General features: G+C 48.8%; 1 protein-coding gene across 1 annotated transcript in view; it reads left to right on the forward strand.

Annotated features, from left to right (window-relative positions):
• Positions 1-15,780, forward strand: part of LOC144504389 (pituitary adenylate cyclase-activating polypeptide type I receptor-like) — a 213,246-nt gene extending 197,466 nt beyond the window's left edge. The window contains exons 12-14 of the mRNA XM_078229618.1: positions 11,849-11,978; positions 14,196-14,237; positions 15,592-15,780. Coding sequence (XP_078085744.1) covers positions 11,849-11,978; positions 14,196-14,237; positions 15,592-15,780 — 361 coding nt within the window. The remainder of the gene's footprint in view (positions 1-11,848; positions 11,979-14,195; positions 14,238-15,591) is intronic.
• The last annotated feature ends 11,442 nt before the right edge of the window (positions 15,781-27,222 follow it).

Consider the following 27,222-nt stretch of genomic DNA (forward strand, 5'->3'; position numbering starts at 1 on the left):
AACGTTGTACAATCCGGACCGGCAGGGCTGAGGGAGTGCTGTACTGCAGGAGATACCACCTTCTGAAATGAGGCTGCATCGACCCTTTGAGGAGCAGGCACGACTTGAAGAAGAGCCTTTTGGCACGCTGGCCTTCGTCAGTCAGTGTATTGAGTGTAGAAGTTGGGAAGTTATGTTGTAGTTGTACAGGACGTGGGTGAGGCCACACCCGGAGTATTGTGTTCAGTTTTGGTCACCTTGCTATGGATGGCATAGTGACACAGTGGACCCCGGTTCAATTCCCGGCTTGGGTCACTGTCTGTGCGGAGTCTGCACGTTCTCCCCGTGTCTATGTGGGTTTCCTCCGGGTGCTTCGGTTTCCTCCCACAGTCCGAAAGATGTGCAGGTTAGGTGGATTTTATAGAAACCCTACAGTGCAGAAAGAGGCCATCTGGCCCATCGAGTCTGCACCGACCACGATCCCACCCAGGCCCTACCCCCATATCCCTACATATTTACCCGCTAATCCCTCTAACCTACGCATCTCAGGACACTAAGGGGCAATTTTAGCACGGCCAATCAACCTAACCATTGCCCATGCTAAATTCTCCCTCAGTGTCAGGGGGACTCGAAGGGTAAATACGTGGGGATATGGGGATAGGGGCTGGGTGGGATTGTGGCTGGTGCAGATCCGATGAGTCAAATGGCCTCCTTCTGCACAGTGGGAATACTGTGGGATTCTATGAAAAGATGTTATCAAACTGGAGAGAGCGCAGAAGAGATTTACAAAGATGGTGCCAGGACTCAAGGGACTGAGTTATAGGGAGAGATTGGACAGGCTGGGACATTTTTCTTTGGCTGTGGGGTGATCTTATAGAGGTGTTTCAGATCATGAGAGGCATGGATAGGGTAAATGTATTCAGTCTGTTTCCCAGGGTTGGGGAATCGAGAACCAGAGGGTATAGGTTTAAGTTAAGAGGGGAAAGGATTAATGGGAACCCGAGGAGCAATTTTTTTACTCAGAGGGTGGTACGTGTGTGGAATGAGCTGTCGGAGGAAGTGGTGGAGGCAGGGACATTGACAACATTTGGACAGATACATGGATGGGAAAGGTTTAGAGGGATTATGGGTCAAATGCAGGCAAATGGGGTTAGCTTAGATAGGCATTTTGGTCGGCATGGACCAGATTGGGCCGAAGGGCCTGTCTCCGTGCAGTAGATTCTATGATTCTATAATAAGAGCCGGAGGGTTAGGGGAGGGGTGGGGGGGGGGGGGGGGGGGGGGTGGGGGGGTTGGGGGGGGAGGGGGGGGTTGGGGGGGGTGGTTGGGGGGGGGGGGGTTGGGGGGGGCGGGGGCGGGGGCGGGGGGGGGGTCTGGGGGGAGAGGGATTATTCCCGTTAATTATTCACCCTCCAGTGACATTAGAAAAATGACCGAGGTGGCTTATCACATTGCTATGTGTGGGAGCTTGCTGTAGATAAAATGGGCTGTGGTGTTTCCTGACGTGACAAGTATTCCTTCGATTGTAAAGTGCATTGGGATGTCCTGGGGTGATGCCCCACATGATGCGAATGGAAATTCGATCAAACTGCAACTCTAACTCATTCCGGGGCCTCAGATTGTCCATGGCCTTGACTATTTGCCATACGTATTCCCAATAATCTCGAACAGCCTCAGACTCAACCGGCCAAACTTAACAAATTATCATCACCACCTTTCTCTACAGTACCAATGGTGGCACGATGGTACAGTGCTGCCTCACAGCTCCAGGGAACTGGGTTCGATTCCTGGCTGGGGTCACTGTCTGTGCGGAATCTGCACATTCTTCCCGTGTCTGCGTGGGTTTCCTCCGGGTGCTCCGGTTTCCTCCCACAGTCCAAAGATGTGCAGGTTAGGTTGATTGGCCATGATAAGTTACCCCTTAGTGTCAGGGGGATTAGCAGGGTAAATATGTGGTGTTACGGGGGAGAGGGCCTGGGTAGGATTGTTGTCAGTGCAGGCTTCTGTCCAATGATGTGCGGGTTAGGTGCATTAGCCATGCTAAATGCACGTAGACACGGGGAGAATGTGCAAACACCACACAGACAGTGACCCAAGGCCAGAATTGAACCTGGTCTCTGGCGCTGAGAGGCAGCAGTGCTAACCACTGTGCCACCATGCTAAATCTCCAAATGTCTTGGTGGAATTGTGAATTCTCAACTTCTGTGAGTTGCTAGGACATTACAGTATCCTGTGGACTAGTGTATGCAACTGTCACGGTTAATGGTCGGGACCCTGGGGAGTGATGTTGAACAGAGAGACCCAGGGGTGCAGACGTTCCTTGAAAGTGACATCATAGGTAAATAGATGAAGAAGGTGTTTGGCACATTGGCTTTCATCAGTCAGAACATTGAGTACAGGAGTTGGGACGTTATGTTACAACTGTACAAGACATTGGCAAGGCCACAGTTAGAGCACTGCGTATAATTCTGGTCACCCTGCTATAGGAAGGATGTTATTAAACTGGAAAGGGAGCAAAAAAAGATTTACAAGGACGTTACCGGGACTGGAAGGTTTGAATTATAAGGATAGGCTGGGACCTTTTCCCCTGGAGCAGTGGAGGATGGGAGGTGACCTTTTAGAGGTTTATAAAGTCATGAGGGGCTGGGAGAAGGTGAATAGGCAAGGTCTTTTCCCTAGGGTAGGGGAGTCCAAAACGAGAGGGCATAGGTTTAAGGTGAGAGGGGAAAGGGGACCTGAGGGGCAATGTGTTCACACAGAGGGTGGTGTGTGTACGGAATGAGCTGCCAGAGGAGGTGGTGGAGGCGGTTACAATTACAGCATTTAAAAGACATTTGGACAGGTACATGGGTGGAAAGGTTTAGAGGGATATGGGCCAAACGCAGGCAAATGGGACTAGTTCAGTTTAGGAAACCTGGTCGGCATGGACGATTTGGGCCGAAGGGCCTGTTTCCGTGCTGTTTATCTCTGTGGATTCTATGGTTACAATTTCATTCAAGATATTGGGCAGAGGTGACCTTCACAGACACATATTCCTACATGGGTCAGCACGGTGGCACAGTGGTTAGTACTGCTGCCTCACAGCACCAGGGGCCTGGGTTCGATTCCCGGCTTGGGTCATTGTCTGTGTGGAGTTTGGACATGCTCTCCGTATCTACGTGGTTTCCTCCGGGTGCTCCGGTTTCCTCCCACAGTCCAAAGACGCGCTGGTTAGGTACATTGGCCATGCTAAATTGACCCTCAGTGTGCCCGAACAGGTGCCGGAGTGTGGTAACTAGGGGATTTTCACAGTAACTTCATTGCAGTGCGAATGAAGCCTACTTGTGACTAATAAATAAACTTATACTTTAATAGCCCAGGCCTCACCTCTTGGTACGCATATCTTAAGGAAAGAAATCAACTGAGAGTAATATTTGGAGCAGTATGGTTTACATTCTATTCACGTGGGAAAGATATAAGGTTGAGCTCATGAGCATCTTGTTGTTAACTCAATTGTCGCTGCTATTCTTCTGTATAATTGTCCCATTCAGCAGGAAATTAATGACTGGTTACCGAGGAACTCAAAAGCACAAGGCAAGATTTCAGAGCAGGAGTGGGCCATTCAGCCCCTCGAGCCTGTTCCACCATTTGATAAGATCATGGCTGACCTGATTGTGACCCAAACTCCATTCTCCTGCCTGCCTCCCCATAACCCTCCACACCCTTATCATTCTAATTAGGCCTTGAATATATTCAGTGACCCAGCCTCTGATTGAGCCTCTCGGTTGCAGTTCAACAAAGGAGACACAAGTTCTGCTTCTTCATAAACTACCTCTATTTCTTTGATTCAACTCTACATACAATTCTCCCCCAACACCCCGTGCCCCTGTAGCCCCTTTATATATCAGTGACTTCTATTATAATTGACATCAAATAAGGACCTAATTGGAAGGTCTGTTAACCCATTCCTAACAGCCTCCACTGCTCTCTGGGGAAGAGAATTCCAGACTGATGATCTGTGAGGACAAAAATAAATGCTCCTCATCTACATCTTAAACAGAAGATTTTTAAACTATGTCCCCTGGTTCCAGACTCTCCCAGGCAGGGAAGCATCCTCTCAGCATCCACCCTGTCAAGTCCCCTCAGAATTTTACATGCTTCATTAAGATCACCTCTCAATCTTCTAAACTCCAATGGGTAGCATCGAAACATGAAGCAGGAGGAGGCCATTCAGCCCTTCAAGTCTGCTCTGCCATTCATTATGATCATGGCTGATCATCGAATTCAATATCCTGATCCCACCTTCTCCACCTTTATCCCTTTGATCCTTTTAGCCCCAAGAGCTATATCTAATTTCTTCTTGAAATCACACAATGTTTTGGCCTCAACTACATTCTGTGGGAGTGAATTCCACACATTCACCACCCTCTGGGTGAAGAAATTTCTCCTCACCTCAGTTCTAAAAGGTTTACCCCTTATCCTCAAACTATGACCCCTAGTTCTGGACTCCCCCACCATTGGGAACATTCTTTCTGAACCTACGCAGTCTAACCCTGTTAGAATTTTATAAGTTTCTGTGAGGTCCCCTCCCACTCTTCTAAACTCCAGTGAATATAATCCTAACCGACTTAGTCTCTCCTCATATGACAGACCTGCCATTGCAGGAATCAGCCTGGTAAATCAGCCTGGGTACACACGCACTTGTACAACCTTTCTTTATAAGGTAACCCACCCACCCCACTATGCCCCGACGTTGTCCCAGGAAATGGTCAGTGAACCTTCTCTGAACTTAATTAAGGAAGAATGTAAGGGAGAAGGATGTGTTTAAGAGGAGGTTCACTGGATTGTTACCTGGAATGAGCAGGCTGTCTTATGAGGGAAGATTGGGCTTGTTTCCAATGGAGTTTGGAAGAGTAAGGAGTGACTTGATTGAAGTATACAAGGCTCTGAATTGTCTTGACAAAGTGGACATAGAAAGGATGTTTCCTCTTGTGGGGGAGTCCAAAATTTGGAGTCACCCTTATTGGACAGAGATGAGGAGAATTGTTTTCTCACAGAGGGTTGTGCGACTGGAACTCTCTGCCTCAGAGGGGGTGGAGGCGGGGTCACTGAATACTTTTGAGGAGGAGGTAGGTGGATTCTTGTTAGGCTAGAGAATCAAAGGTTATCAGGGGTAGAAGAGAATGTGGAACTCGACACAAACACATCAGCCATGATCGTATTGAATGGGGGAGCAGGCATGAGGGGCTGAATGGCCTAATCCTATTTCCAAAATTCCTATGGACAGCGTCTAATGGAATTACGAACTTTCTTAAGTAAGGAGACCAACACTGTGACATGCGTTTCCTCCGGGTGCTCCGGTTTCCTCCCACAGTCCAAAGATGTGCAGGTTAGGTATGGGCAGCATGGTGGCACAGTGGTTAGCACTGCTGCCTCACAGCTCCAGAGACCCAGGTTCGATTCCAACCTTGGGTCACTGTCTATGTGGAGTCTGCACGTTCTCCCAGTGTCTGCATGGGTTTCCTCCGGGTGCTCCGGTTTCCTCCCACATTCCAAAGATGTGTGGGTTAGGTGAATTGGCCAGGCTTAATTGACCCTTAGTATCAGGGGGGTTCGGATAGGATCTGAGTGGGATTGTGGTGGGTGCAGACTCGATGGGCCGAATGGCCTCCTTCTGCACTGTAGGGATTCTATGATTCGATTCTATTCTATGTGCAGAGGAAAAGGAATGGGCCATTCAGCCCTTTGAGTCAATTCTGCCATTCGGTCCATTCTGGTCAATCAGCTTCTTCATTGCATTTAGCCATCTTGCTTCTAGAAGCCTCAATATCTTTGTCTAACAATCATTGATAGATCTGGGTTAAGAAATTGCCCGACCCTCCCCCCCCAACCCTCCCCCCTCAACTGCTACCTCTCACCCCCACGCCTACCCCACCTCCCAACAGCCTCAGCAACATGTTGTATAATGATGGTCTCCTTTTCTGAGGAAGGATGTTCTTGCTGTCGTGGGAGTGCATCAAAGGTTTACCAGGCTGATTCCGGGGATGGCGGGACTGATGTATGAGGAGAGATTGACTAGGTTAGGATTGTTTTTGCTGGAGTTCAGATGAATGAGGGGGGATCTCATAGAAACTTATAAAATTCTAACAGGACTAGACAGGGTTGATGCAGGGGGGATGTTCCCGATGGTGGGGGAGTCCAGAACCAGGGGTCACAGTCTGAGGATTCGGGGTAGACCATTTAGGACGGAGATGAGGAGACATTTCTTCACCCAAAGAGTGGTGAGCCTGTGGAATTCATTACCACAGGAAGTAGTTGATGCCAAAACATTGAATGTATTCAAGAGGCGGCTGGATATAGCACTTGGGGCGAATGGGATCAAAGGTTATGGGGAGAAAGCAGGATTAGGCTATTGAGTTGGACGATCAACCAGGATTGCGGTGAATGGCGGAGCAGGCTCGAAGGGCCGAATGGCCTCCTCCTGCTCTTACCTTCTATGTTTCTATGAGTCAATGGTGCTATGTAAATGAAAGTTGTTGTTGCCTGATATTTGCTGGATGTGGGATTGAATCGGATTGTCCAGGTCGCAACAGAAAAACAATGTGGCCTCACGAGCCTTTGTGTCCTGCCTGAGAGGTACAATCAGCAGACGGATAATGTCAGTCCACCTCTTGATCACGTTCTCTTTCCAACGTACAGTACGCACCTCGCTAATAACAGCCCACTTCAGACAATAGCACCACGTTCCATCACATCGTGTTTCCCCCCAATTCATCCCCGGTTGATGGAGGAGTTAGAAGCATCAGAGTGAAGCAGAGAGATGGGTCGAGGGACAAGATGTGAGCTTGACAGTGCAGTGAAGAATCAGGCTGGAAACAAACAGCGAAGAGGAGGAATGGAGAGTGAATGAGAGGGATATGAGAACAGATTGATGACCAACATGAAAGGAAAGCTGACATTTTTCTTTCAGTGTAGGAACACAAAAAGGGTTCATAGAATCCCTACAGTGCAGAAGGAGGCCATTTGGCCCATCATGTCTGCACTGATCACAATCCCACCCAGGCCCTATCCCCATGCATTTACCGTAGCTAGTCCCCCTGACGATAAGGGGCAATTTGCCATTGCCAATTCACCTAACCAGCATGTCTTTCAGACTGTGGGAGGAAACCGGAGCACCCGGAGGAAACCCACGCAGACACGGGGAGAATGTGCAGACTCCGCACAGACAGTGACCCAAGCCGGGGATCGAACCCGGGTCCCTGGCGCTGTGAGGCAGCAGTGCTAACCACTGTGCCACCGTGCCACCTCAAATTGAAAATGGTGATCTACTAAGTAGAGGCAGAAAGGTACCAAATTAAGTTTGAAGTTTAAGTTTTCGGTTTATCTATCAGTGTCACAAGTAGGTTTACATTAACACTGCAATGGAATTCCTGTGAAAATCTCCTAGTCGCCACACTCCGGCGCCTGTTCGGGTACACTGAGGGAGAATTTAGCCCGGCCAATACACCTAACCAGCACGTCTTTCAGACTGTGGGAGGAAACCGGCGCACCCGAAGGAAACCCACGCAGACACGGGGAGAACGTGCAAACTCTGCACAGAAACTGTCACCGTGCTGGAGATGCTTTTATCACAGAATCCCATCAGTGCAGAAGGAGGCCATTCGGCCCATCGAGCCTGCACCGATACTAATCCCACGCAGACCCTATCCCCATAACCCCACATATTTACCTTCCTAATCCCCTTGACACGAGAGTCAATATAGTACGGCCAATCAAACTAACCGCACATCTTTCGAAATATGGGAAGAAACCGGAGCATCCGGAGGAAACCCACGCAGACACGGGGAAAAGGTGCAGACTCCGCGCAGACAGTCACACGAGGCCGGGAATCGAACCCGGGTCCCTGGAGCTGTGAGGCAGCAGTGCTAACCACTGTGGTACACTTAGTACCCTAACACGCATTCCCCATGGACTGGTTCATTCAGCCACTTTAAGTGCTGCCAGTTTCATCTATTTTTATGTCACCCGATATCTCCACAGTCCCCCATTTATCATAGCCATCGAAAACCCCAGGGATTAGGCAGCACGGTGGCACAGTGGAGGCACAGTGGAGGCGGGTTGCCTCACATCCTTTAAAAAGTACCTGGATGAGTACTTGGCACATCATAACATTCAAGGCGATGGGCCAAGTGCTGGTGAGTGGGATTAGGTGGGCAGGTCAGGGCCTCTCATGCGTTGGTGCAGATTTAGAACATAGAAAAAATAGAGCGCAAACAGGCCCTTCGGCCCACAAGTTGCGCCGGTCATGTCCCTACCTACCTCGGCTTGTATATAGGCTTACCGACAACCCTCAATCCTATTAAGTCCCATGAACTCATCCAGAAGTCTCTTAAAAGACCCTATCGAGTTTGCCTCCACCACCACTGACGGCAGCCGATTCCACTCACCCACCACCTTTCTGAGTGAAAAACTTACCCCTGACATCTCCTCTGTACCTACTCCCCAGCACCTTAAACCTGTGTCCTCTCGTAGCAGCCATTTCAGCCCTGGGAAAAAGCCTCCGAGAATCCACCCGATCTATACCTCTCAACATCTTATATACCTCTATCAGGTCACCTCTCATCCTTCGTCTCTCCAAGGAGAAAAGACCGAGCTCCCTCAGCCTATCCTCATAAGGCATGCCAACCCAATCCAGGCAACATCCTTGTAAATCTCCTCTGCACCCTTTCAATCATTTCCTCATCCCTCCTGTAATGAGGCGACCAGAACTGAGCACAGTACTCCAAGTGGGGTCTGACGAGGGTCTTATATAGCTGCATCATTATCCCCGGACTCCTAAACTCAATCCCTCGATTGATAAAGGCCAGCACACCATATTCCTTCTTAACCACCTCCTCTACCTGCGGGGCCGGTTTAAGAGTCCTATGGACCCGGACCCCAAGGTGGGGCTGAAGGGCCTCTTCTGTGATTGTGAACACCTTCTTAAGCAAGTGAGTAGTTAGGATTTGGAATAACATCCGAAAGAGTGCGAAGAGAGTAAAGGTACGGGGCGACACGGTGGCACAGTGGTTAGCACTGCTGCCTCACAGCGCCAGGGACCCGGGGTGGCACAGTGGTTAGCACTGCTGCCTCACAGCGCCAGGGACCCTGGGTGGCACAGTGGTTAGCACTGCTGCCTCACAGTGCCAGGGACCCGGGGTGGCACAGTGGTTAGCACTGCTGCCTCACAGCGCCAGGGACCCGGGGTGGCACAGTAGTTAGCACTGCTGCCTCACAGCGCCAGGGACCCGGGGTGGCACAGTAGTTAGCACTGCTGCCTCACAGCGCCAGGGACCCGGGTTCAATTCCAACCTCAGGTCACTGTCTGTGTGGAGTCTGCACACTTCCCCCGTGTCTGCGTGGGTTTCCTCGGGGTGCTCTGGTTTCCTCCCACAGTCTGAAAGATGTGTTGGTTAGGCACATTGGCCGTGCTAAATTCTCCTTCAGTGTACCCAAACAGGTGCCGGAGTGTGGCGACTAGGGGATTTTCACAGTAACTTCATTGCAGTGTTAATGTAAGCCTACTTGTGACACTGATAAATAAACTTAAACTTTAAACTTTAGAAAAGGAATATTCGAAGGTGAAAAAAAGAATCCAGAGATACAAGAGGAAAGGAGGGAGAGTAAGACTAAGATTGCTCTTGGAAAGAGCTGGCACAGAATCGATGGGTCGAATGGTCTGTTTGCTAGTCTTTGAATCAATCATTTTATTCCAGGACAGTTTACACCTCACTAATATCAATAAAATTGCATACGTGAGGAAGGCAAATGTTGTATTAGCCTTTGTTGCAAGAAGTTTGAGTGCATTAAGAATAAAGAAGTCTTGTTGCAATAGTACAGATGAGACCAGACCTGGAATACTGTGCACAGTTTTGGTCACTACAGCTAAATAAATTGTTGCTTGGCTTTTGGGGGTGGGAGGGGTAAGGGGGGCAGGGGCGTGCGACAAAGTTTCACTGTACTCCTTGCCTTCTTCGGTCGGGGCATTGAGTATAAAAATTGGCAGGTCGTGCTGCAGCTGTACAGAACCTTAGTTAGGCCTCATTTAGAATATTGTGTACACTTCTGGTCGCCACGTTACCAGAAGGATGTGGAGGCTTTGGAGAGGGTACAGAAGAGGTTTACCAGGATGCTGCCTGGTCTGGAGGGTATTAGCTATGAGGAGAGGTTGGATAAACTCGGTTTGTTCTCACTGGAACGATGGAGGTTGAGGGACGACCTGATAGAGGTTTACAAGATTATGAGTGGCATGGACAGAGTGGATAGCCAGGTGCTCTTTCCTAGGGTGGAAAAGTCAAGTACTCGGGGACATAGGGTTAAGGTGCTTGGGAAAAGTTTAGAGGAGATGTGCGAGGTAAGTTTTTTACTCAGTGGGTGGTGAATGTCTGGAACGCGCTGCCCGGGGAGGTGGTGGGAGCAGGTACGATAGCGGCATTTAAGGGGCAACTAGATGAATACATGAATAGGATGGGAATGGAAGGATACGGACTCCGTAAGTGCATACGGTTTTAGTTCAGGCAGGAATCATGATCGGCGCAGGCTTGGAGGGCCGAAGGGCCTGTTCCTGTGCTGTACTGTTCCTTGTCCTTTGATGGGAAAAATGTCCGATGAAGATGGATGGAGTAAATACTCTCTCCGGAGTTTACATGAATAAGAAATGATCTCACCGAAGCATATAAAATTCTTTAGGGACCCAACAGAGGTTGTGAACACTGGCTGGGGGATCTAGAACACGGGGACACAGTCTCAGGATAAGGGGGTGTGGGGTCAGGCTGTTGAGAACTGAGATGAGGAAAGGTTTCTTCACTCGGAGAGATGTGAATCTTCTCCTCCCCCCCTCCCCCCCACAGAGAGCTGTGAAAACTCCATCATTGAATATACTGAAAATTGATCGATGTTTGGATCTGGAGGATAACAAAGGGATATGAGGGCGGAGGGGCAAGAGGCAGGAAAATTTGAATTGATTTATTATTGTCACATGTATTAACATACAGTGAAATGTATTGTTTCTTGCGTGCTATACAGACAAAGCATACCGTTCATAGAGAAAGAAAGGAGAGAGTGCAGAATGTAGTGTTACAGTCATAGCTCGGGTGTAGAGAAAGATCAACTTAATATGAGGTAGGGTCCATTCAAAAGTCTGACGGCAGCAGGGAAGAAGTTGTTCTTGAGTCGGTTGGTACGTGACCTCAGACTTTTGTATCTTTTTTCTGACGGAAGAAGGTGGAAGAGAGAATGTCCGGGGGGGGGGTTGGGTCCTTGATTATGCTGGCTGCTTTGCCGAGGCAGCGGGAAGTGTAGACAGAGTCAATGGATGGGAGGCTGGTTTGCGTGATGGATTGGGCTACATTCACGACCCTTTGTAGTTTCTTGTGGTCTTGGACAGAGCAGGAGCCATACCAAGCCGTGATACAACCAGAAAGAATGCTTTCTATGGTGCATCTGTAAAAATAGTGTTTCGGTATCGTATCGGCCATGATCTGATTGAATGGTGGAACGGGCTTGAGGGGCTGAATGGCCTACTTCTGCTCCGATTTATTGGATTCCTAGAATAAACCTGTCATTCTGTACAACCTGAGTTACGAGAGTGCCCTTTTGAAAGACATCAAACCTCAGTACACCGATATTCCTCAAAAGCAGCAACTTATTCCTATTATCCAATGAGGTAATGTAAGGAATGAAGGAAGTGATTTGATCCAGTATTTATTGAGCCGATAATGCGACAGGAATTGAAATATTAGTTTCTTCCGGTCCTATATTGTCTGTGTTAAAAAAGTAATCTTGAATTGGATTCATCCATCTCCAATGTTAATGGCAGCTGTTTCTCTAACTCCTCAATCACTTCACACAGGAGACTGGCCCGGTCGACACTTCTCTTGATTCCGCTGTTTGGGATTCACTACACGGTCTTTACCTTTTACCCCGAGGATGTCCACACCAGGGAGCGGCTGGTGTTTGAGCTGGGATTAGGATCCTTCCAGGTAACTCGGTCTGAGCGCTGTACCATTCCCGGGCAAACGGACACAGAAAGGTACCTCATTCCACCGTGGGTCAGTCAGACCCTTTGCTAGGCCCGGCTCGCAGGGCAGGGCTGCCACCGGCTGGTTACGACAGGCAGCAATGGAAGGGGGGAGGGGGGGGGCAACTCTTCACCCGTTAGTGGAGCCAAAAACAAAGGCGAGGAACGCTTCATCCTCCTGTTCGTTATTCCCTGATCTTTGCCGGGGACCATTTTTATCTATCACGGGATCACAGAGGAGGCCATTCGGTCCACCATGACTTTGAAAGAGAACACCTGAGCACAAGAACATAAGGAATAGGAGCAGGAGCAGACCACTCGGCCCATCGAACCTGCCGCCCCATTCAATACCATCATGGCTGATCTTGGCCTTCAACTCCATTTCCCAGTCACTCCCCATTTCCCACAATTCCCCAAGAGACCAAAATATCTGTGTATCCCAGAATCTTAACTGTATTCAGCGATGGAGCACCCACAACCTGCTGGGAGAGAGAATTCCAAAGATTCACAACCCTTGGGGTAATATAATTTCTCTTCATCTCAGTCCGCAATGATCCGCCCCCCCCTATCCTGAGATTGTGCCCTGTGTTTTAGACTCCCCGACCAATAGGAACAATCTCTCAGCTCCACCCAATCAAACCCTTCCAAAGTTTGTACACTTGCAAAGAGCTGTCCAATAGTCCCATCCCTGTTCTTTACCCCAAACCATGGATTCTATTCAAATATTAATCTAATTCTCTTCTGCAAGTGATAGTCAAATCCACTGCCACTGCCCTCACATTCCAGATCACAACATAAAAATAAAACCTCCTCATCTGCTAAACCTGTGTCCTCTTGTTTACAACCATGAGGCCGGTGGGAAGATAACATTTTTTTTATTTGTTCATGGAACATGGGCGTCGCTGGCTGGCCAACATTTATTGCCCATCCCTAGTTGCCCGAGGGCAGTTGAGAGTCAACCTGAGTTATAAGGAGAGGATGGATAGACTGGGACGTTTTTCCTTGGAGCGTAGGAGGCTTAGAGGTGATCTTATAGAGGTCTATAAAATAATGAGGGGCATAGATCAGCTAGATAGTCAATATTTTTTCCCAAAGGTAGGGGAGTCTAAAACTAGAGGGCATAGGTTTAAGGTGAGAGGGGAGAGATACAAAAGGGTCCAGAGAGGCAATTTTTTCACACAGAGGGTGGTGTGTGTCTGGAACAAGCTGCCAGCGGTAGTAGTAGAGGCGGGTACAATTTTGTCTTTTAAGAAGCATTTAGACAGTTACATGGATAAAATGGGTATAGAGGGATTAAGGCCAAACACGGGCAATTGGGACTAGTTTAGTGGTTAAAAAAGGGTGGTATGGACAAGTTGGGCCGAAGGGCCTGTTTCCAAGCTGTAAACCTATTCACATTGCTGAGGCTCTGGAGTCACATGTTGGCCAGACCAGGCAAGGATGGCAGATTTCCTTCCTTAAAGGACATTAGTGAACCAGATGGGTTTTTCCGACAATCGACAATGGTTTCATGGTCATCAGTAGATTCTTAATTCCAGATTTTTTTTATTGAATTCAAATTCCACCATCTGCCTTGGCGGGATTCGAACCCGGGTCCATTAGCTGAGTTTCTGGATTAACAGTCTAGCGATAATACCACTAGGCCATCGCCTCCCCAACTTTTTGCAGTACTGTTATTATTTACTGAAATAATGAATTGTTATATCTATTCTGATATTGGCCCCAAGGGTCACGAGACTTGGACCGAGAATGTCCCACAGCAGGTCACTATGTTTAACCCTTTGCCAACAGATACCATCATCAAGTGATGGCAGAACATGACCACATTGATGTACCCGTGGTAAGGGTGCCACCTGTGATTGGGCACACCCTGGAGTTTTGATCACACACCCCTACCCCACACCCCATCACAACCCCCACCTCCTCCATCATTGACCGTCCAACCCTTCAGTTCCCCTTGGGAAGGTGTTGCCTCTCAGGCGAACACCCATTTCTTCCTCATCCCGTCTCTCACATTTGCCATGCCGGGATTCGGACAGGAGCTGAGTTTCTGGATTAATAGTCTAGCGATAATACCACCAGGCTGAGTGGAGCTCGAGGATAGTATTAAATCCCAGGTTGAATACAATGCTTTCTCATACTGCATTAATTCTGGATGTGACTTGTCTGTTCATTGCAGGGGTTTGTTGTGGCTGTTCTGTATTGTTTCTTGAACGGGGAGGTAAGCTGATTTCTTTTTTCTTCTTGCTAAAACATTAAATAAAAGCTTTTTGTTCTGGTTTTTGCTGTGTGTGTGTGCGTGTGTGTACGATGTGTGTATGCATTGCGCGTGTGTGTGTGTGCGTTGCGTGTCTGTGAATTGTGTTGTGTGTGTGTGCATGCGTTGTGTGCGCGTTGTGTGTGCATGCGCACACGTACATTGTGTCTGCGCGTGTGCACACGAGTGTGTGTGTGTGTGTGTGCAGTGTGTGTGTGTGCGTGTGTGTGCACATATTGTGTGTGCATGTGCATGCACGTGTGGTGTGTGCGCGTGCGCGCATGAGTGTGTGTGTGTGCGTGTGCGTATGCAGTGTGTGTGTGCATGTGTGCATGCGTATGTTGTGTGCGCGTGTGCACGTGAATGTGTTTGTGTGTGTATTGCGTGTGTTGTGTGTGTGCGTGCGTGCAAGTGTGTGTGTGTGCATGTGTGTGTATTGTGTGTTTTGTGTGTGTGTAATTTGTGTGTGTTGTGTGTGTTTTGTGTGTGTTTTGTGTGTGTGTGCAATTCGTGTATGTTTTGTGAGTATGTGTTTTGTGTGTGTTTTCTGTGTGTTTTCTGTGTGTTTTGAGTGTTTTGTGTGTGTTTGTGTCTGTTTTATGCGTGTGTGTACTTTGTGTGTGTTTGGAGTGTTTTGTGTGTGTTTTGTGTGTGTTGTGTGTTTTGTGTGTGTTTTATGTGTGTGTGTACTTTGTGTGTGTTTTGTGTGTGTTTTGAGTGTTTTGTGTGTGTTTTGTGTGTGTGTGCAATTCGTGTATGTTTTGTGAGTGTGTGTTTTGTGTGTGTTTTCTGTGTGTTTTCTGTGTGTTTTGTGTGTGTTTGTGTGTGTGTAATTTGTGTGTGTTTTGTGAGTGTGTTTTGTGTGTGTTTTGTGTGTGTGTGCAATTTGTGTGTGTTTTGTGAGTGTGTGTTTTGTGAGTGCGTGTTTTGTGAGTGCGTGTTTTGTGAGTGCGTGTTTTGTGAGTGTGTGTTTTGTGTGTGTGTGTGTTTTGTGTGTGTTTTGTGTGTGTTGTGTGTGTGTTGTGTGTGTGTTTTGTGTGTGTATTGTGTGTGTTTTGTGTGTGTATTGTGTGTGTTTTGTGAGTGTTTTGTGAGTGTGTGTTTTGTGTGTTTTGCGTGTGTATTGTGTGTGTTTTGTGTGTGTTTTGTGAGTGTGTGTTTTGTGTGTGTTTTGTGTCTGTATTGTGTGTTTTGTGAGTGTTTTGTGTGCGTATTGTGTGTGTTTTGTGTGTGTTTTGTGAGTGTTTTGTGTTTGACTCCCTTCAGTTCCAGTGCAGCTGAGTACATTCAAATGACATTTTTAAGTTTCTTCCCAAAGGTACAGTCCGAGATCAAGCGGAAGTGGAGGAGCTGGAAGGTAAACCGGTACTTTGCTGTTGACTTCAAGCACCGACACCCGTCGCTGGCCAGCAGTGGGGCCAACGGCGGCACGCAGCTCTCCGTGCTGAGTAAGAGCAGCTCACAAATCCGGATGTCCAGCGTCAATGCTGAAAACCTGGCCACATGAACCCTGAGGGCCTGGCAACCCCCTGCCCCTCTCTGACCTCCTCCCCCCTCTCCGCATCCTCCCTCCTCAACGTGAGAAGCTTTGAAAGAATTCCGTTCCCCGACGCAGCGCGTGTACAATCAGAAGCCACCATTACATGTTTCTGTCGCCCTTTGGGTGGACGGGGTTGCACTCCTGGCTGTCGGGCGGTGTTTCGAGGACAAGAATCCTGATATTGTTTCCCTCCTCCTCCTCCCCCAATCCCTCCACAATCCCGAAACAAGTTTCGGAACAAAGGAAAATAATGTCATTTGACGTCACGGACTGGGATAAAACCGCTGACTGTACTTTTGGAACTTTGTTACATTGGCTATCTTGGTCAACTCTCCGTGCCCGCCTCCGGCATCTCCGCGGAGGACTCATCGTGTTTGGGACCAAAAGCCGTCTCCTTTCGTCCTGCTCAGCCTGAGGAACTCGCTGTCTGACCTGCCCGTCACCTTTCTCAGATCCCCAGCTGGACCACGCGCTGCTCCGAGCGAGAGTGGGCCGGCTCCGGAAGGGATGACGTTCCCCCCCTCCCCCCACTGCCTTTGTCTTGCTGCTCCTTGCCTAGGGGATGCAGGCCATTCAGCCTCCCCCGATGGCTGTCACCCTCATATCGCGACCGGTAACCTCATACAGTGACGCCTAACCTCATCCGGTAACACACAGCCTCATAGAGTGACACGTAGCCTTACAGAGTGACAGGCAACCCTACAGAGTAACCAGTCACCTTACACATTGAGTACTGGGTGACCCGATACAGTGATATCTAGCCCAATACAGTCACACTACACAATTTTGTAGTGACTCGGAACCCTATATAGCAATATGTAGCCATTTACAGGAGTACGTGGCCCTTCCTATACAATGACATTTACCCCTTTACAGCCGTACAGGCGAGATACAACTCCATATCTGACCTATGACCCCAAGCAGCGACAAGTAGAGCTGGATTTTCGCTACTGAAACAGGAAATTGCCGTTTCGAGCCACAGAATTTTCTCTCCGGGGGCGTGGAATGGAATTAGACCCACCAACCCATGAAGCAGCGCCAACGGGGGTCACGGGGGTTGGCGAGTGCCCAGCCGGGCAGCTCATTAAAAACCCGACTCAGTTCGGAGGCACATCACCTCAGTTGGAGCAGACGTAGTTAGACCCTCTAGCCCTCACACCAGCTCACTACTCATTGTTCAATGGGCCAAATGGCCCTCCTTCCGCTCCTTTGTCTTCGGGTCCACACGCACTCCCCCGCAGTCCTTCACATGCCAACCCATGCCTCCCAAGCAGTCCCCATGGCCCCTCATGCTCTCCATGCCAACGCAATGCCAACTCATGCCTCTTCCCTGCTCATTTGCCCATTATGCGCGGCGTACCTAACCAATGAGCCACATTATAACAATGGCGTGTGTGCAACTGCTGAGAAAAAAAAGACACCCATTCAGAAATCTCCCTTTATTCATGCTGCTCCAACAGTTTCCACCTCTCCTCCTTATTGACTGAGAGACCCAACCAATAAACAGCAAGGAATCTGTTTTGACAAGTGAAGTGAATTGTTAACTTTGCTTGTTTGGCATCTTTAAGTGATTATAATAAGTTTTTCTTCCTGCGATCTCTTTTGTCAATGTCTCAGTGTGTAAAGCTGGAATAGGAGTGTTCATAGAAGCGCCACAGTGCAGAAGGAGGCCGTTCAGCCCATCGGGTCTGCGCCGACCACAATCCCATCCAGGCCCTATTCCCGTGACCCCACATATTTACCCTGCTAATCCCCCTGACACGAAGGGGCAATTTAGCACGGCCAATCAACCTAACCTGCACATCTTTGGAGTGTGGGAGGAAACCAGAGCAGGAGGAAGTGCAAACTCCACATAGATAGTGACCTGAGGCCAGAATTGAACCCGGGTCCCTGGCGCTGTGAGGCAGCAGTGCTAACCACTGTGCCACCGTGCCGCCCAGGACAAGAGGCAGGGGTAGGGAATGATTCAAGCCTCTGTTATTGATCATTTAAAGACCTGTGTGATTGACATTTTAGTATAATCACGGAAGCAGCGCTTTTATATCCCAAAGGGAGATTTCAGAATGGGCGTACCTTTTTTTTTCTCAGCAGTTGCACACTTGCCATTGTTATTATGTGGTTTGTTGGTTATGTACATTGTGCATTACTGGATCAATACGCGTGGAAGGGGCATGACTTGGCTTGGAGAGTACGAGGCACCATGGGGAATGGCTGGGGAAAGAACGGGGGCTTGAGTTGGTGTGGGATCACAGGGTGCGGCTACCAGGCATGAGTGAGGCCTTCTGAATTTATCTCTCAAAAGAATCTTTGAATCCCTACAGTTCAGAAGGAGGCCATTCGGCCCATCGCGTCTGCACCAACCACAATCCCACCCAGCCCCCATTCACATAACCCCATGCATTTATCCCAGCTAGTCGCCCTGACACTCAGGGGCAATTTAGCATGGCCAATCCACCTGACCCGCACATCTTTGGAGTGTGGGAGGAAACCGGGGCACCCGGAGGAAACCCACACAGACACGGGGAGAACGTGCAGACTCCGCACAGACAGTGACCCAAGCTGGGAATCGAACCCAGGTCTCTTGCGCTGTGAGGCAGCAGTGCGAACCACTGTGCCGCCGTGCCGTCCCGAAGGTTCCCGAATTCAAATTACAGAGGAGCCATGACCACGAGTCACGGGGAGGATGGGCCAACTCCACAGAAACTACGGGTAAGGGATGGGAAATGCCACAGTGGATCCAGCTAGATCGAGTGCAGGGTGTGGGATTGCTGCCCTATACATTTAGCACCGGGTGACACATTGCCCGATACAATGATAACTCACCGGATATGGTCAGACAGAACACAATGGCATGCCGTGACACAGCGGTAACATGTAGCCATTTACAGGAACACATGCCCCTATACAATGACATCTACCAATGAGACAGAGCCTTTACCCGTGCCAGCTAAAAGTTGCCGGTGCTGGAATAGGATCCCAGAATTGGGCCCCGCCCACCATTTCTTCAACGTCTCCGGAGTCGATCCCTGGCCCAGCGAAAATCTAGCCCTGGCTTCACAGGACGGCACAGGACCCTTTTCCAAGGAAAGGGGAAATCCTGCCCATCGCTTGCGCACCATCAGTGTTTGGTGGCGTTTTGTTTTGTGAGCTTCCTGCAGCCCTGCGACCGCCTGCTTTGTAAAACAAAAATGGATGCTTTTTCTGTTGCGGGTGATCACCTACGACTAATCCAGAGACCAGAGACTGCCTGCCGTTCATCGTCAGTCAAGGCCAATAGTCTGGCTGATTATAACTTCTATTTGTAACTCCTGCTTCACAGTCGACGGCAACTGGAGGGATAGAGACACAACTTTCAGCCCCTAGGGGGCAGCAGATGGCTCGAAGGAGAGCGCGAGAAAGACTTGTATTAACAAAAGAGGCCTTTTCTCTCTACTGAATGAAGCAGAGGTCTTGCTCCCTCCTTCCTTCGTCGCTACCCCTGACTTCGTCGCTACCCCTGATGAAATTGAGTGTCAACGTTCCAAGAGTGGTTGCAAACACGTGACTTGACGTGAAGAAGATCGCCAGCGAAGCCGCGGTGACGGAGTGAAACCTTCTTCATAAATCGTAACCAGGAACCGAGCTACACCCCAGAGGTGACCTCAAAGTGAAGAGTCACTGTTCCTGTCTCTAACATTGTCGAGAGTAGAAGTGCCAAGGCCTTAACTAGGCCCAAGGCCTTAATGAGGCCCACGGTCCAATAGGCCCAAGGCCTTAATTAACTAGGCCCAAGGTCCAGTAGGCCCAAGGCCTTAACTGGGCCCAAGGTCCAGTAGGTCCAAGTCCTTAACTAGGCCCAAGGTCCAGTAGGTCCAAGGTCCAAAAGCTTGACAAGAATCTGACCGGGAAGTAATTTGCTTTCCAAATTTCATGAGGCCAGATTTGGAGAAAATTTTAAGATCTCCTCCCCAACCCTTTATACGTCATTTATCTCAATGTGGTCAATTCCTAAATGCACACTGAAGATTTACCACATCAGTAGAGGTGATATAGAGGGCTTGATTTTTTTTTTAAATTAGAAGGGTATTAGGACCCCATAGTATTGGTCTCTGAGGGAAGTCATTCAATGAAAACTGTAAAATAATAAAATGCAGGGAAAACCTCCCTTTTTTTTTGTACAGTGGGTTGTTGTATTTGGGACGTGTGGTGTAAATGCAGCAATGTCGGAGCCGTGTGAGCTATTGTGAAAGTGCAATTTGTTTTGGCTTGAAGCAATGTCGTCAGTGTTTGTCGTCGCGAAATGATGTGACTTCTTTTCGCAAACGATCCTGTGAGATTTGAACCTCTGTACATCGGACAACCCGTCACCAGGGGGCAGGACAATGCTCTTTGGTGGAGACGGAGTGATACTTTGTCAGTGTAAATACATTTTCAGGAAGGATGGGAAGACAGAGTGAAACTGAGCTGTGTAACTCTACACTTTTCATTCGTTGGTGGGACATGGGAATGGCTGGCAAAGCCAACATTTATTACCCATCCTTAATTGCCCTTGAGAGGTGAGCCGCTTTCTTCAGTCTCACCGACTGGGTCGTCTAGGCGACTTCAGGGGGGCAGTTGAGCACCACCCACTTTGTTGCATCACACGTAGGCCAGACCAGGACAGGATGGCAGATTTCCTTCCCTACAGTGCACCCAGTTGGGTTGTTACAACAATCCAGAGCGGCCACTAATATTGGGATTATCTTTTTAATTCCAGATTTTTTTTTTAAGTAATGGAATTTGAATCCCTCCAGCTGCTGCGTTGGTGTTTGAACGTTGAGGTTTTCCGCCTCCACTACATTTCAGGCAGTGCCCTCTGGGATTCAAGCCAGAGAAGTGTGTAGCGATGCTTTTGGGGAGTTCAGACCAGGCCAATGATTAATGGGAGGACACTGAGAGATGTAGAGGAAGCGACAGACCTTGGAGTGAATGTCCTCAGATCCCTGAAGGTAGCAGGACTCTGGGTCTGTTCTCAATGGAGTTTAGAAGGATGACGGGAGGGTTGGGGGGGTGGGGTGGGTGGGATCTCATTGAAATTGACAGAATGCTGAAAAGCCTGGATAGAGGTGGATGTGGGGAAGATGTTTCCAGTCGTAGGAGAGACTCGGATCTGAGGGCACAGCCTCAGAGTAAAGGGACGACCCTTTAGAACTGAGATGAGGAGGAATTTCTTCAGCGAGAGGGTGGTGAATGTGTGGAACTCACTCCCGCAGAAGGCAGTGGAGGCCAGACCATTGAGTGTATTTAAGACAGAGAATGATAGGTTCTTGATTGGAAAAGGGGATCAAAGGTTACAGGGAAAAGGCGGGAGAATGGGGTTGAGGAACTTATCAGCCCATGATTGAATAGCGGAGAAGACCAAATGGCCTAATTCTGCTCCTATGACTTATGGTCTCATCCCACCCTGGCCTTATCCCGGTAACCCCACATATTTACTCTGCTAGTCCCCCTGACACTAAGGGTCAATTTAGCATGGCCAATCCACTTTACCCACACATCTTTGGAGTGTGGGAGGAAACCGAGGCACCCGGAGGAAACCCACACAGACACGGGGAGAGCGTGCAAACTCCACACAGACAGTGACCCAAGCCGGGAATCGAACCCGGGTCTCTGGCGCTGTGAGGCAGCAGTGCTAACCAGTGTTATTTGTCATTTATATTAATGATTTGGATGAGAATATAGGAGGCATGGTTAGTAAGTTTGCAGATGACACCAAGATTGGTGGCATAGTGGACAGTGAAGAAAGTTATCTCCAATTGCAACGGGATCTTGATCAATTGGGCCAGTGGGCTGATGAATGGCAGATGGAGTTTAATTTAGATAAATGCGAGGTAATGCATTTTGGTAGATTGAACCAAGGCAGGACTTACTCAGTTAATGGTAGGGCGTTGGGGAGAGTTACAGAACAAAGAGATCTAGGGGTACATGTTCATAGCTTCTTGAAAGTGGAGTTACAGATGGACAGAGTGGTGAAGAAGGCATTCGGCATGCTTGGTTTCATTGGTCAGAACATTGAATACAGGAGTTGGGACGTCTTGTTGAAGTTGTACAAGCCATTGGTAAGGCCACACTTGGAATACTGTGTGCAATTCTGGTCACCCTATTATAGAAAGAATATTACTAAACTAGAAAGAGTGCAGAAAAGATTTACTAGGATGCTACTGGGACTTGATGGTTTGAGTTATAAGGAGAGGCTGGAGCGTTGAAGGCTGAGGGGTGATCTTATAGAGATCTACAAAATAATGAGGGGCACAGATCAGCTAAATAGTCAATATCTTTTCCTAAAGGTAGGGGAGTCTAAAACTAGAGGGCACAGGTTTAAGGTGAGTGGGGAGAGATACAAAAGTGTCCAGAGGGGCAATGTTTTCACACAGAGGGTGGTGAGTGTCTGGAACAAGCTGCCAGAGGTAGTAGTAGAGGCGGGTACAATTTTGTCTTTTAAAAAGCATGTAGACAGTTACATGGGTACGATGGGTATAGAGGGATATGGGCCAAATGCGGGCAATTGGGATTAGCTTAGTGGTTTAAAAAAAAAGGGCAGCGTGGACAAGTTGGGCCGAAGGGCCTGTTTCCATGCTGTAAACCTCTATGACTCTACCACTGTACTGCCCTCACATCCTCTTCACATCCTATTTGACCACAGGTGAGGTTCCAGAGAACTGGAGAATAGCCAATGTTGTTCCCTTGTATAAAAAAGGAAGCAGGGATAATCCAGGAAATTATAGGCCGGTGAGCCTGTCATCAGTAGTGGGGAAGCTTTTGGAGAAGGTACTGAGGGACAGGATACATGCACATTAGGAGGAAAATGGACTAGTTAGTGACAGGCAGCATGGTTTGTGTGGGGAAGGTTATGTCTCACCAACTTGATTGAGTTTTTTGAAGAGGTGACAAAGATAATTAATGAAGGAAGGGCTGTGGATGTAGTTTATATGGACTTTAGTAAAGGGTTTGACAAGGTCCCACATGGCAGACTGGTACAAAAACTAAAATCACATGGGATTCGGGGTGGGCTGGCTGGATGGACACAGAACTCGCTTGGTTATAGAGTACAGAGAGTAGCGGTGGAAGGGTGTGCTTCAGAATGGAGATCTGTAGCGAGTGGTGTTCCAGAGGGATCAGTGCTGGGACCTCTGTTGTTTGTAATATATATAAATGATCTAGAGGAAAATGTGGGTGGTCTGATTAGTAAGTTTGTGGATGACACAAAGATTGGTGCAGTTGCTGATAGTGCCGGGGATTGTCAGAGGATTCAACAGGATAGAGATAGATTGGAGACTTGGGCACAGAAATGGCAGGTGGAGTTTAATCCGGAGAAATGTGAGATGATGCATTTTGGAGGATTAAATTTAGGTGTGAATTATACTGTAAATGGTAGAACCCTTAGGAACATTAACATGCAGAGGGATCTGGGCGTGCAGGTCCACAGTTCCCTAAAAGTGGCAACACAGGTGGCCAAGGTGATTAAGAAAGCATATGACATGCTTGTCTTCATTGGCCGGGGCACTGTGTACAAGAGTTGGGAAATCATGTTGCAGCTATATAAAACCTTGGTTAGGCCGCATTTGGAGTATTGCGTGCAGTTCTGGTCACCACACTACCAGAAGGGTGTGGGAGCTTTGGAGAGAGTGCAAAGAAGGTTCACCAGGATGTTGTCTGGTCTCGAGGGTGTTGGCTATGAGGAGAGGTTGAATAAACTCGGATTGTTTTCACTGGAAAGACAGAGGCTGAGGGGAGACCTGATAGAGGTCCACAGAACGATGAGAGGCACAGACAGAGTGGATAGTCAGAGGCTTTTTCCCAAGTTGGAAGTATCAATTACAAGGGGGCACAGGCTTAAGGTGAGAGGGGGATAGTTTAAGGGAGATGTGCGGGGTAAGTTTTTTACCCAGAGGGTGGTGGGTGCCTGGAACGCACTGTCGGGGGAGGTAGTGGAAGCAGATACAATAGTGACTTTTAAGGGGTGTCTGGACAAATACATAAATAGGATGGGAATAGAGGGATATGGTCCCCGGAAGGGTAGGGGGTTTTAGTTCAGTCGGGCAGCATGGTCGGTGCGGGCTTGGAGGGCCGAAGGGCCTGTTCCTGTGCTGTAATTTTCTTTGTTCTCTGATCAGGAGCAGGCACAGGCCATCCTGCAGAAGGGGTCCCTCCCAGTCCCTTTCCCCAACGCCTCTCCATTCTGTCCCAGAGGTTGAACTGTCCCTGACTGTTTGAACATTAGGAGTAGGAGTAGACCATACAGCCCTTCCAACCTGTTCCACCAATCAGCATGAACATCTCCAGCTTTAACTGCACCCCCCGATTCCCTGAGGGACCACATACCTGTCTGTCCCAGCTACAAAGAAATTCAACAATGGGATGTCCACGATATTCTGAGGAAGAGAATTCCAAAGATTCACAACCCCTTTGAAGAAATTTCTCCTCATCTCAGTCCGAAATGTTTGACCCCTTTTCTGGAATCAAGTAATTTTTGAATGAAAGCTTTCAGGATGCCTCCTCCTTGAAGCGCCCTCTCTCTTACTCACCCTCCCTTGGAATCTGCTGCTCCTCCCATGCCGGAAGACCACTTGTTTGGCTGGCTAGCTTCCAGGGCCTTTCCTCCATTCCGAATTGGACAGCAAACCTGTCCTCTGGCTGTTCATTGGCATCCCCGGGACAACCATAGTGCCAGATGCAGGGTCCAGAGAAAGCCCCTACCCGATTCCCCTCCCCCCAGGCAAAGTGGGGCGTCCATAGAATCCCTACAGTGCAGAGGGAGGCCATTTGGCCCATCGTGTCTGCACCGACTCTCTGACAGAGCATCCCACACAGTCTCTATCTCCGTAACCCTGCATATTTACCCCGTTAATCTCCTTAACCCACACGTCTTGGAACACTAAGGGCCAATTCAGCATGGGCAATCCACCTAACCCGCACATCTTTGGACTGCGGAGGAAACTGGAGCACCCGGAGGAAACCCACGCAGACACGAGAACGTGCGGATTGCACAGGGAGAGTGACCCAAGGCCGGAATTGAACTGGAGCCCTGGCAGCTGTGAGACTGTCACCGTGCCGCCCACAAGTCAACCCACAATGCTAACCCTCTAACCCAGAGAGGAGCCTTCCCTTAAACGCTTGAAGTGGAACTTGAGTGATGGGCGCAGCAGTGATTATAGAATCCTACAGTGCAGAGGGAGGCCACTTGGCCCATCTGCAGGGACCACAATCCCACCTAAGCCCTATCCCCTTAACCCCACTCATCCACCCTGCTAGTCCCCCTGACACTAAGGGGCATTTTAGCATGGCCAATCCACCTAACGCGCACATCTTTGGACTGTGGGAGGAAACCCACTCAGACACGGGGAGAACATGCAAACCCCACACAGGCAGTGACCTGTGGCTGGAATTGAACCCAGGTTCCCTGGCACTGTGAGGCAGCAGTGCTAACCACTGTGCCGCTCTGCTGTCCAATTAGAAAGGCTCATGATTTGTAGTAACCTTTGGTAGTGGGCGGCACGGTAGCACAGTGGTTAGCACTGCTGCTTCACAGCTCCAGGGTCCTGGGTTCGATTCCCGGCTCGGGTCACTGTCTGTGTGGAGTTTGCACATTCTCCTTGTGTCTGCGTGGGTTTCCTCCGGGTGCTCCGGTTTCCTCCCACAGTCCAAAGATGTGCGGGTTAGGTTGATTGGCCAGGTTAAACATTGCCCCTTAGAGTCCTGAGATGCGTAGGTTAGAGGGATTAGTGGGTAGATATGTGGGGCTTGGGTGGGATTGTGGTCGGTGCAGACTCGATGGGCCGAATGGCCTCCTTCTGCACTGTAGGGTTTCTATGATTTCTATGATTTCTATGAATTAGTTAGGAGTTAACACAGAGTGCTTGAAGCGTAGTGACTTGCACAATTAGCACTTAGTTATGTGTGACACTGTATAAACAGTGCTTCATTACGTATAACACTGTTTAGACAGAACTAAAAAAAGAATTTCAATTTCTTAATCTCTCTGCATGATGCTGCCAAAATTCCGCAAATGAACCTATAGAGTTGGTGATTAAGACAGAGCAAAATCTGTTTCCTTTAAAAGATGAAGGGTTTTGTCAACCGCAAGTGAATGATGAGGCATTAGTTTACATCTGCAAGTTTATCACTGGACGGAAACTAAAACCTTTGCACGGTTTTTCCTTCTACTCCTGAGTTCTTTTTTACTGGGAGGAATAATGTCGATTGCCCACGAAGGACAATGGTAGATTGAGTCAGGGGGAGCTTTAATTTCCGCCACCCTTCGGGAACCTGGCTGGAATGGGTGCGTTGCTAGTTTAGTGCTCTGCCCAATTCCAACCCCTTTAAACAGGATGTGGAGATGCCGGCATTGGACTGGGGTGGGCACAGTTAGAAGTCTCACAACACCAGGTTAAAGTCCAACAGGTTTATTTGGTACCAGGAGCTTTCGGAGCGCTGCCCCTTCATCAGGACTTACCTGATGAAGGAGCAGCGCTCCGAAAGCTCGTGCTACCAAATAAACCTATTGGACTTTAACCTGGTGTTGTGAGACTTCTAACTGCGCCAATCCCTTTAAACAGGGCAAGCCAGCAGAGAGTTCAGAGCCACCATTGCCCCTCCAATTCCAACTCTCTTCCCGCACCCAAGGCAGACTTTTGTCTGTTTCCATAGCTAGTAATTTCCAGAACAGGTCTCTGGTCTGTCGCCAGGGGGCTTATACCCTGAGGGGCACCATTCCGCTGACCAGGAGTCTCTCCCGCTCTTCCTGTCAACCATTGACGCGTTTGGAAGGATTTACAGGTTGACACTCAATCTGTTTGGTCACATTATGAACGCACCTTCCTTGGCCATCTTGATGGACTTGATGGCCAAGGAAGGTGCAACATGAGGAGAGACTAAGAGGCAGGGACGACATGAGGAGAGACTAAGAGGCAGGGACGACATGAGGAGAGACAAAGTCAGTTGGATTATATTCACTGGAGTTCAGAAGAATGGGGAGGATTTCATAGAAACTTATAAAATTCTAACAGGGTTAGACAGGGTATATTCAGAAAGAATGTTCCCAATGGTGGGGGAGTCCAGAACTAGGGGTCATAGTTTGAGGATAAGGGGCAAACCTTTTAGAACTGAGGTGAGGAGAAATTTCTTCACCCAGAGGGTGGTGAATGTGTGGAATTCACTCCCACCGAATGTAGTTGAGGCCAAAACATTGTCTGACTTCAAGAAGAAATTAGATATAGCTCTTGGGGCTAAAGGGATCAAGGGATATGGGACGGAAGGGGGGAGTCAGGATATTGAATTCGATGATCATTGGAGAGAGTGCAGAGAAGGTTTACCAGGATGTTGCCTGGTATGGAGGGTCTTAGCTATGAGGAGAGATTGGGTAGACTGGGGTTGTTCTCCTTGGAAAGACGG

This window comes from Mustelus asterias, chromosome 2 (assembly GCF_964213995.1).
Source record: "Mustelus asterias chromosome 2, sMusAst1.hap1.1, whole genome shotgun sequence".
Classification (NCBI taxonomy): Eukaryota; Metazoa; Chordata; class Chondrichthyes; order Carcharhiniformes; family Triakidae; genus Mustelus; species Mustelus asterias.